We start from the raw sequence: 11,332 nt of genomic DNA, 5'->3' as shown, positions 1-11,332 counted from the left end.
GTTTTGTAGGTCAAAGAATTATTTTGACAAAGTCAAAAGGTATTTTAGTTAATTTACATGGTGTCAGAGCTCTGCATGTGATGGTTGGGGTGTGAGTGAAAAACGGAACAAACATTTACAATATGGGTGATAGTAATTTTCGAAAGTTGTTTCAGATTAATATTTGGCCAAACCTGAAGGGGTGTCAATGAAATTAACCCATTAATATATTAAAGTACTAATTAATATAATAATTCAAACAATAAAGTTTAAGAATGTTATATTTTTTTTTTCTTTCTAAATGATGTTTTATTTAATTGCTTCATAAATATTTTGCAATTAGAATATAATTAAATAAATTCAAATGTGCTTATACACACATATAGACATATATTAGTAGCCATGTATCGATTAAAGAATATTTGAAAATCATAATGCAGCACATACACCAGCTTGCAAAGAAAAATTTCTGGATCCGCTGCTAACCCAAGGGTCTCTCTTACCTTCGATAAATTCATTACACCAACAACAACCATCATAATAATAACAACAATAATATTGCATTTGAGAACACAAACATTTTAATTCCAAGACATCTTATTCGATACTTTCAAACATAACTTAATAATAATTTGGCTCCAATTACATTATTCCATTTGGTGGCATATAATGGTTAAATGATGAATAGTGGCATTAATGGAAATTATCATCTTAATAATAATTTGGCTCCAATTACATTATTCCATTTGGTGGCATATAATGGTTAAATGATGTAATAGTGGCATTAATGGAAATTATCATCTGTCCTTGGGGAGATCTTGGCCAGACAAAAAAGAATGGATGATAGAGAGAGCCTCACTGGGCTTGTTGAAAGGTACCAAGTGACCAGCCCCTCTCACTGTCACATACCTCAGTCCTTCATACTCCACTGTCCTCCCTCCCACCTGCATTTCATTGAACATTATCAAGATGGTCCAGCCCATTGGAAAGTGAATATAGCCCAGTATACAATAGGCTTGGCCCGACTAATATAAATTTTGGCCGAAATGGATTGCCCTAATTCTACGGGTTAGGCCCACTACTGGGTGTCATGAAATATACTATTAGAGCGGTGATAGGAAATCCAGAGTCAGATAGATATGAGACACACAGGCGCGGTGCATCCCGTTCACAGTGATCTTCTTGATTCTGTCCGACCATTGGACTCTAAATTATTATTATTATACCAAATAATTAGTGAATTTTTTTAACAAAAAAGATTAGAAAAAAATTAGGCCGGGGAGGAAAAGGAAAAAAAAAAAAAAAAAAAAGGTAATGGAGGGAAATAAAATAGTGTGTTTGGTATAGTTTTTTTTAAAGGAAAATAAAGGAAATGGAGGGGTTCGGGATGATACAAATTAAACATGAAGTGTTGGTTTTGTAATCCTTCAAAAAAAATGGAAGGAAATAAAAGACTAACATTTTTAATGAAATTTTATTAATACTAAATTTACCCTTACTTTTATTAAAAACAAAATTTATAAAAGAGGGTATAATAATAAATTTATTTAAATAGTTTCTTTTAATTTCCTTTTCCAAATATGATTACTACAGCATTATTTTGTTTCTTTTATTTTACTAATGAACCAAACAAAATACAAGGTTAACAATGTCCTCTCATTTTTTTTTTTTTTCTTTTCTTTTCTTTTCTCTTTTAATTAATGTTTTTTTTTTTTTTTTTTTTTTTTAGTATACCAAACATAGCCAGAAAAGAAATGACTCGTATACCTGATGGTTGTGGTACCACGAATGCCATGGAGTTTTGAGAGGCAGTCCAAGAGCTTCAATGCAGTATCGTGACCCTATCACGGGCACTCTGCCATCAGTGTCCCCACTGTTCACAAGCATTACACAGAGTCATGAGACTATCAAACAAACAAATGCCATCACTGAACATGTTAGGTGTGTATGTGAAGACTCTGAATCAAAAGTTGAGAGACACGTGACATGTCCACTAATAAGGTCAACCTCTTTGCTTTCCTTTATTTGGCTTTTTGTTCACAGGCTGTCCAATTTGTCTCAAACTGGCTCAAATCATCGTCTTATTGCTCCCATACAAAGTTTTTGGTTTCTACTTTCAATAAAAAAAAATTATACATAATTTGAATTCGGAGAACTTGAATATTGAGTGAGTATGGATTCCATGACATGACATCACGTAATGGAAATCACACTTCAATATCCTCCGAATTCGGAGGATATATCATTGCTCGGTTTCAATATATTCAAAATAATTTAAAAATAAATTATGAAGTACCTGTATATCCAAATTCTGAGGCCACCTTTGATAAGTTTGGTGTAGATTGGTAGGACAGAAAATACAGTAAATTTGTAGAGTAGGGAATCACTGAAAACACAAAGCAATTAACTAATTAAACAGATTTAATGAAAACAAAATTAAATGCAAAACATAAATATAAATCTAAAAATGCATGGAAATTAAAGTACTACTTACTTGCAGACCTTCCATTCTACAGAAGAATTTGCTCCTCTAGTATTTGCATGGAGAGACGTTTGAACATCTACCTTATTGAAGTACTTTTCTGCATATGCAGAGAAACATGGCTCATAACCCCCAGGGATTCTCACCCTCTTCAAAACACTACTTCCTACCTGAAATTAAGTGTTTCCAGAGACATAATTAATTAGGGTTTATTTTGAACTTTTCTATAATAACAAAAATATATATATATATTCCAAGAAATTTTCAGAAAATTATAAATAAATAAAAGTTTTTGAACTATTTCCACTTAAGTTTATTCGATTTTGACCTTAAATTTTACAAAATGAGTGCTCTCAAACTCAAACACGCCTCGTCTTAATGTATGAATGCATATATACACGTGCATATTTTAATTTAGAAATAAAGAAAGAAAATCTGAGGAATTAAGTTGTTTTAGCAGAGATCATAAGACTCACCTTAGTGGAAGATACAAAACTCCCACTGCTTTGAGCTGATGAAGAAGTGGTGTTGAGTATACATTTGGGAGCATATATATTGTATATGTCAATCTCCTCGTATTTTTTAAAGACTCCATTCATGGAAACTATACATTCATTAGACCAATCTTCCACCTTGAAATTGCATACTTTTTTGGCTCTATCATAGTCCTCATTTGGAATTACTGAATGACTCCATGCATACTCTAGTATACCTTTATAATCATAGTAATCATCTGTCTCTGGATTTCCTACCTGCAATTCATTATGTTGTATAATTTAGTTAATTGGGTTGTTCAATTATGCATATAATTTACTTAATTTCCAATATGCAATATTAATATATATAGACAAAGTTAATGTAAGTAGCAAGAGTTCAATACACACACATATAGATATATGGAGCTTACTTACTATGAAGCCTTTGAGGTTAATGTATGGATATTTAGCTCTGTCCTTGTTTCTATCATACACAAGCTCTGCTAGTTGAGGCACATAGTGGCCTACAAAATACAAAAAAAAAAATCATTATTAAATATTAATTCACCCTTACCATATATAATTATATATTATATGTATAGAAAGATTGAGGCTATGCTATATTTATTAATTACCAGCATAACTCTCTCCTGATATGAAGAAATCATGGGTTTTGAACTGTGGGAATCTTTTCAGCCAATTCACCAGAAAATTGTAGGCATCCTCAGCTATATATATATAAATAACAAATAAGAAAAATAAAATGATTGCAATTTGTAATTTAAATATTAAATATAATTAATTGTTGAATTACCCACAAACCCATCATCCAATTCTGTGAGATCAGAGGATGTGTTGGTGTAGGAGAACCCAACTCCAACAGGAGATTCCACAAATAGCAAATTGGCTTCTGCAATTTAAGGAGAGATTCTAAAACTTTAATTACTGTGATTAGATATATAAGTAGATATATATATATATATATAATTAAGTAATTGACCTTTATTCCAAGAGTTTTTATTGAAGTCAAGCCCAACTCCATTTTTGTTGACTCTAAGAGGACCCAACTCCACAGCTGCACCATACCCAATTGATGAACATCCAGGCCCTTCAAGAAAACAAGCACAAAATTAAATCAGACCATACAATTAATGTGTACATATATATATATATATATATATATATATATATATATATATATATATACCTCCATTGAGCCAGAGGAGTAGGGGCATGTTGGACGGTTGAGATTGAGCTTCAAAGAACCAATAGAAAAGGGCCCTCCCATGAGCTTGATTGACTGTGATGTAGCCTGAGAAATGTGAGATCGGTGGACTTAATGGTTGGCCTGGTAGATTTATTATCCTATCTGATTCCAAGGCATTAAAGGTTGTAACAAAGGAACCAAGAAAAATAAATATACATAAGAAGAGAGAGAAAAATGAAGCTTTAGATTCATGACTTTGGAATGTTGAAGAGGCCATGTCTAGTTGATTCCCAAGTCTTGCATTCTTTTAAGTACTACAGTATAATTTATATGATGAGAATGATGGTGTCTTGGCCTCTTGGAGAGAGAGAATGAGAGAGGGAGAGTGGGGGCAGACGACTCTGACAATTAGTCGACTGGCGTGCAACGTACTCTCCTCTGTATGAAAGGACTAGAAGTCTACAAGTGGGATCCATTTCATTATCTTATCCCTTTTTTTTTTTCCCTAATTGACGGGTTTTTTAAATAATCATATTTTAATATCATTGTGAGTGAAAGCGTAATGTCACGATCCGATTCCTAACGACGCCATGAGCATAGAAGATACGCATGCTGGTTGGCTAAGAATATTTATTGACTGGGAATGGTTCCAGGGAAGGGGCGTGCAGGACCACAGGATGGTACCTCTTCAGAGTTCAGGCAGGTCGACTCGGTTCAGTTCGAGGTGCTTGTCGCTAGTCTTGGACTTGACTATGAAGAAGGGAGTTGGCCATCCCTGCACAAACTGGTCGGGAGCTGGAGCCGTTCCCCTGACGAGGCCATGGCAGGCCGAAACCAGTCAGCATGTATCCTTGGGAGGGCAGGTCGTGGTGGCTGAACAGGGCGCTTGCGCGAGCTGAAGCAACGCCTTGGTGCCGCACGGGCCGTACCGCTGCGCCAAATCTCTAGGCCCGTGACAAATGGTATCAGAGCAGGACTTGGGGAAAAGCACAGAGGTGTGCCCTCTTGTCGATCCGGGGGTCTTGAGAATGAAGACGGTGCACTGAAAAAGCGTCGGTGGGTAATCAATGCTGTTGGAGGAGAGCCTCCATCTCCCCATGAAGATGCGTCCTTTAAGCCGGAGGGCCGCGCGCATCGGATGGCCGGAGGGCCGCGCGCACCAAAGTTCTTGCAAGTTCAGGAGGCGTGCAAACCGTTGTGAAGGGCGGGTATCAAGTCAGCCGGAGGGCGCTTGTTTGCTCGGGGTGTCGCGGAGGCGGCATAACGTGGGGTTGCGTCCCGAAAAAGTGGGCGTCCCTTTAGCCCGAAACCCTATCATTGGGCGAGTGCAGCCAGGGGTTGTACAAGGAAGCGATGGTGGGCAGGCGAGCATACCACTTGGAGGAGACAGGCTTTGGAATGTTGGACGCAGCGGAGTCAGCGCCGCACTGCGACGAGGGCGTCGCAGGATTTGGGTGGGGGAGAATGTCACGATCCGATTCCTAACGACGCCATGAGCATAGAAGATACGCATGCTGGTTGGCTAAGAACATTTATTGACTGGGAATGGTTCCAGGGAAGGGGCGTGCAGGACCACAGGATGGTACCTCTTCAGAGTTCAGGCAGGTCGACTCGGTTCAGTTCGAGGTGCTTGTTGCTAATCTTGGACTTGACTATGAAGAAGGGAGTTGGCCATCCCTGCACAAACTGGTCGGGAGCTGGAGCCGTTCCCCTGACGAGGCCATGGCAGGCCGAAACCAGTCAGCATGTATCCTTGGGAGGGCAGGTCGTGGTGGCTGACCAGGGCGCTTGCGCGAGCTGAAGCAACGCCTTGGTGCCGCACGGGCCGTGCCGCTGCGCCAAATCTCTAGGCCCGTGACAGTAAGCTCCGTCACTAACGTCACGACATCTCCCAATCACAATGATTTTTTTGGGATGCATTTGACGTTCAAATTTCCTATCATTACTCTTTATTGGTTCCTAACAAACTCAGAACATATATGACTAAACATTTTAAAGTTTTATCAATGTACCAAGTAATAGCCTGGTATATAAAGCACATATAGTCATGTTCAACATCTTAAGTTATTGGTTGTATTTTCATACATCTTTGTGGTCACAAGCTAGATATATATATATATATATATATATATATATATATATATATATATATATATATTAGAAAAAGACACGTGCAATACACGTGGTGAATATACTGTAACTTATAAAATTTGTCTTTATATTGATTAATAAAAAATTATTTTATATTAATAAATAAATACTGAAATATTTTAAAATTGGTGATAGAATTTAAGTTTCGTAAATTAGTAAATTCTTTTATGTTTTTATATTAATACTAAAATATGTATATTTTATTTTTTCTTAAATAATAATTTTTTATTTTAATAGTGAAATATTTGAGTTTTCCAAAGTAACAAATTTTATTAGGTAATTTGTAATTTGAATTTTATTAGATAATTTGAAATTCAGTATAATTTTTAATTTACAATAGAAATTCAATTATATTAATGTGATAGAGTTATAGAAATTGTTTTATTTTCTTTAAATATATCCTTATTTAATTAGATTTTATTTTATTAGAAAACTCATAATAAATAGACAAATACAGGTTATATGTAATAGAGTTTTAAAGAAAATAAAATACTTAATTTGCGGTAAAGTTTTGCTAATTTGTGTTACAGTTTTATAAAAATTATTTAAATATATCCATATCTAATGTGATAGAGTTTCATTGCAAATAAAATAGGTAATTTGTGGTAGAATTTTATATAAATTATTTATTTTCTTTAAATATATATATTCTTGTCTAATTAGATTTTTTTTTATTAAAAAACTCATAATAAAAGATAATTTGTGATAGAGTTTTAGAAAAATAATTTTATTTTTTATAAAAATTATTAAATATTTTTTATATTAATAATTCTTGTCTAGTTATATTATATTTTATTAAAAAATTCATAATAAATACATAAAGAGGTAATTTTTATTAGAATTTTATAAAAACTCTTTTTAAAATATATTTTATTTTCTTTGAATATATCGTTGTCTAATTAGATTTCCTTCATAAAAAAACTCACAATAAATAGATAAAAACAAGTTATATGTGATAGAGTTTTAAAGAAAATAAAATAGATAATTTGTGGTAGAGTTTTATAGAAATTATTATATTTTCTGAAAATATATTTATAATAAATAAATAGGTAATTTGTACTACAGTTTAATAGAAATTCTTTAAAAAACACTTTTTATATCAATTAATAAATATTTTTTTATATTAATAATTCTTGTCTAATTATATTTTCTTTTATTAAAAAACTCATAATAAATAGATAAATAGGTAATTTGTGTTAGAGTTTTATAGAAACTCTTTTCAGACCTCTTTTTATATTAATTAATAAATATTTTTTTATCTTAATAATGCTTGTCTAATTAGATTTTCTTTTATTAAAAAAACTCATAATAAATAGATAAATAGGTAATTTGTGATATAGTTTTATAGAAACTCTTTTAAAAACTCTTTTTAGATCAATTAATAAATAATTATTTATATTAATAATACTTGTCTAATTAGATCTCCTTTTATCAAAAAACACTTAATAAATATATAAATAGAAAATTTGAGTTAAAATTTTATAGAAACTCTTTAAATATTATATCTTTGTCTATTGTGATAGAGTTTTATTGAAAATAAAATTTGTGATTTGTGATAAAGTTTTATAAAAATTATTTTATTTTCTTTAAATATATACTTGTTTAATTAGATTTAATTTTATTAAGAAACTCATAATAAAAGTTAATTATTTGTGGTAGAGTTTTAGAAAAATTATTTTATTTTATATATCAATTAATAAATATTTTTTATATTAATAATTCTAGTCTAATTAGATTTTCTTTTATTAAAAAATTCATAATAATAAAAAGATAAATAGATTAACTTAAATTTTATAAAATAGATTTCAGAATTTGATTGACATTTTTTTTTTTATATAACTCTTTGCATATCAATTAATAAATATATTTTTTTATATAAAAATAGATAGTTAAATACTGAAACTCTTTGCAAATGTAATAATACATAGATAAAAACTTTTTTTTATATCAGTTAATAAATATTTTTTTATATAAATAAATAAATACTTAAACACCTTGGCACTACTTCTGTATTTTACTCAAAAAATTAAGTTTTCTTTTATTAAAAAATTCATAATAATAAATAGGTTAATTTGAATTTTATTAGGTAGATTTTAGAGTTTTATAGAAGTTTTTTTTTCTATAAATACTCTTTTCATATCAATTAATAAATATTTTTTTATATAAATAAATAAATACTGAAATACTGAAACTCTTTCCACATTTAATAAATATTTTTTAAATAAATAAATAAATACTGAAACTTTAGATTTACTTTTATTAAAAAATTCATAATATATATATTTTTTTACCTAGTTAGGACTCACACACATTGTCTCAACTGATATTCGAACTTCTGAACTCCTTTTGGGAAGTAGGAGTCTTGTACCGCTAGGCCACAAGTCTATTGGTTAAAATAAAAAATTAAAAAAAAATTAAAAAAATAGGTAAAGAGGTTAATTTGAATTTTATTGGTAGATTTTAGAGTTTTATAGAGTTTTTTTTTTCTTTTATTTATTTATTTTTTTTTATAAAAACTCTTTTCATATCAATTAATAAATATTTTTTATATAAATAAATAAATACTTGAATACTGAAACTCTTTGCACATTTAATATTTTATTTTCTTTAAATATATCCTTGTCTAATTAAATTTAATTTTATTAACAAAACTCATAATAAAATTTAATTTGTAGTAGAGTTTTAGAAAAAAAAAAATTATTTTATATATCAATTAATAAGTATTTTATATATTAATAATTCTTGTCTAATTCAATTTTCTTTTATTAAAAAATTCATAATAATAAATAGATAAATAGGTTAATTTAAATTTTATTAGATAGATTTTGGAGTTTGATAGAGTTTTCTTTTTTTATTTTTATTTTTTTTAAATAATACTTTTCATATCAATTAATAATCATATTTTTTTTGTAAATAGATATTTAAATACTGAAACACTTTGCACATTTAATAGTAGTATAGATAAAATCTTTTTTTATATTAATTAATAAATATTTTTTTATATATAATTAAATAAATACTGAAACACTTTGGTAGAACTTCTGTATGTTACTCTGAAAATTAGATTTTCTTTTATTAAAAAATTGTAATTTGTAATACGTGTTAGAGTATTATAGAAAATATTTTTAAACTCTTTTTACATGAATTAATAAATATTTTTGTATTTTAATAATTCCTATCTAATTAGATTAGCTTTTATTATAAAAAAAAAAAAAAAAAAAAAACTCATAATAAAAGGTAATTTGTGATAGAGTTTTAGAAAAATTATTTTATTTTTTATATCAATTAAAAATATATTTTATATTAATAATTCTTGTCTACTTAGATTTTCTTTTATTAAAAAACTTAGAATAAATAAATAGGTAATTTGTGTTAGAGTTTAATATAAACTCTTTTAAAAAATCTTTTTATATCAATTAATAAATATTTTTATTTTAATAATTATTGTCTAATTACATTTAGTTTCATTAAAAAACTAATAATAAATAGATAAATAGGTCATTTGTGTTAGAGTTTTTAAAAACTCTTTTAAAACTTCTTTTGTATCAGTTAATAAATAATTTTTTTATATTAATAATACTTGTTTAATTAGGTTTCTTTTTATTAAAAAAAACTCATAATAAATAGATAAACAGTTAATTTAGTTTTATGTAAACTCTGTTGATTGAGTTTTATGAAAAATAAAATAGGTAATTTGTAATAGAGTTTTATAGAAATTATTTTATTTTCTTTAAATATACACTTGTCTAATTAGATTTAATTTTATTAAGAAACTCATAGTAGAGTTATATAAAAATTATTTTCTTCTATATATCAATTAATAAATATTTTTTATGTTAATAATTCTTGTCTAATTAGATTTGTTTTATTAAAAAATTGATAATAATAAATAGATAAATAGGTTAATTTAAATTTTATTATGTAAATTTTAGTGTTTTATCATATTATTTTTTTACATAAATAATTAAATACTGAAACTCTTTACATATCTAATAATAGTATAGATAAAAACTCTATTTATATCAAGTAATAAATATTTTTTTATATAAATAAATATTAAAATACTCAAACTCTTTGACAGAACTTCTGTATTTTACTCTGAAATTCAACTCTTTTTATATCAATTAATAAATATTTTTTTATATAATTAAATAAATACTGAAACTCTTTGGCAGAACTTTAGTATTTTACTCTGGAATTCTAGATTTCTAAAATTCTCAATTTCTATACCCCTTCCTCCTTCCTCCATGTCTCTATTTATAGGCTTTTTGGATGAATAGGATAATGACATGTGTCCTTTTCTGATAATGACATAATCATAACTGGGCCGGGCCGGTTATATTGTGATAATTATCCATAAAAAATAACTAAAAATAAGAGTTTTATATAAAATATGATTGATTTTATTAGGTAATTTTTAGATTTTTATAAAAACTATAATTATTCATAAAAAAAAAACTAAAAATAAGAGTTTTATATAGAATGTGATTGGTTTTATTAGGTAAATTAGATTTTCTTTTATTAAAAAACTTGTAATAAATAAATAAATAGGTAATTTGTGTTAGAGTTTAATATAAACTCTTTTAAAAATTATTTTTATATCAATTAATAAATATTTTTTATTTTAATAATTCTTGTCTAATTAGATTTACTTTTAGTAAAAAAAACTCAAAATAAATAGATAATTAGGTAATTTGTGTTTTTAAAACTCTTTAAAAATCTCCTTTTGTATCTGTTAATAAATAATTTTTTATATTAATAATACTTGTCTAATTAGGTTTCCTTTTATTAAAAAAACTCATGATAAATTGATAAATTGGTAATTTGTGTCAAAATTTTATACAAACTCTTTAAATATATCTTTGTTGATAGAGTTTTATTGATAATAAAATAGGTAATTTGTAATAAAGTTTTATTGAAATTATTTGAAAACTCTTGACAGAGCTTTTGTATTTTACTCTGAAATTCAACTCAATTAATAAATATTTTTTTATATAAATAAACAAATACTGAAATACTGAAACTCTTTGGCAAAGC

The 11,332-nt window shown here is 28.0% G+C and overlaps 1 protein-coding gene across 2 annotated transcripts; it reads right to left on the bottom strand.

The window, feature by feature from the left end:
- Nucleotides 1-517: 517 nt before the first annotated feature.
- LOC132286354 (serine carboxypeptidase-like 33) lies at nt 518-4,560 on the bottom strand. Of its 2 annotated transcripts, XM_059788716.1 has the most exons (10): nt 4,145-4,559; nt 3,938-4,045; nt 3,752-3,847; nt 3,573-3,665; nt 3,373-3,461; nt 2,938-3,213; nt 2,474-2,631; nt 2,276-2,365; nt 1,747-1,852; nt 518-923 (listed from the first exon to the last, which is right to left on the bottom strand). In XM_059788716.1, the coding sequence occupies exons 1-10, from the start codon at nt 4,419-4,421 to the stop codon at nt 777-779; spliced, it is 1,440 nt and encodes a 479-aa protein (XP_059644699.1). In that variant the 5' UTR covers nt 4,422-4,559; the 3' UTR covers nt 518-776. The 2 variants fall into 2 exon arrangements, with proteins under 2 accessions (XP_059644699.1, XP_059644759.1); XM_059788776.1 differs by lacking the exon at nt 2,938-3,213 and having other exon boundaries at nt 4,145-4,560.
- Between the last annotated feature and the right edge of the window lie 6,772 nt (nt 4,561-11,332).

The sequence above is a fragment of the Cornus florida genome, unplaced genomic scaffold (genome assembly GCF_030987335.1).
Source record: "Cornus florida cultivar Cherokee Brave unplaced genomic scaffold, ASM3098733v1 CherokeeBrave_3.0.0_Hap2_Chr01, whole genome shotgun sequence".
NCBI classification, from domain to species: Eukaryota; Viridiplantae; Streptophyta; class Magnoliopsida; order Cornales; family Cornaceae; genus Cornus; species Cornus florida.
This window is presented reverse-complemented; position numbering and strand designations above follow the sequence as displayed.

What these genes read in the sequence shown, in the direction of transcription:
- LOC132286354 (XM_059788716.1), bottom strand. Translation starts at nt 4,421, where the DNA reads ATGGCCTCTTCAACATTCCAAAGTCATGAATCTAAAGCTTCATTTTTC. An exon ending in CTCAGAATTTGGATATACAG is followed by an intron (nt 1,853 to 2,275) that starts GTACTTCATAAT and finishes GCTTGTGAACAG; the next exon opens with TGGGGACACTGATGGCAGAG. An exon ending in CGTGGTACCACAACCATCAG is followed by an intron (nt 924 to 1,746) that starts GTATACGAGTCA and finishes AATGAAATGCAG; the next exon opens with GTGGGAGGGAGGACAGTGGA.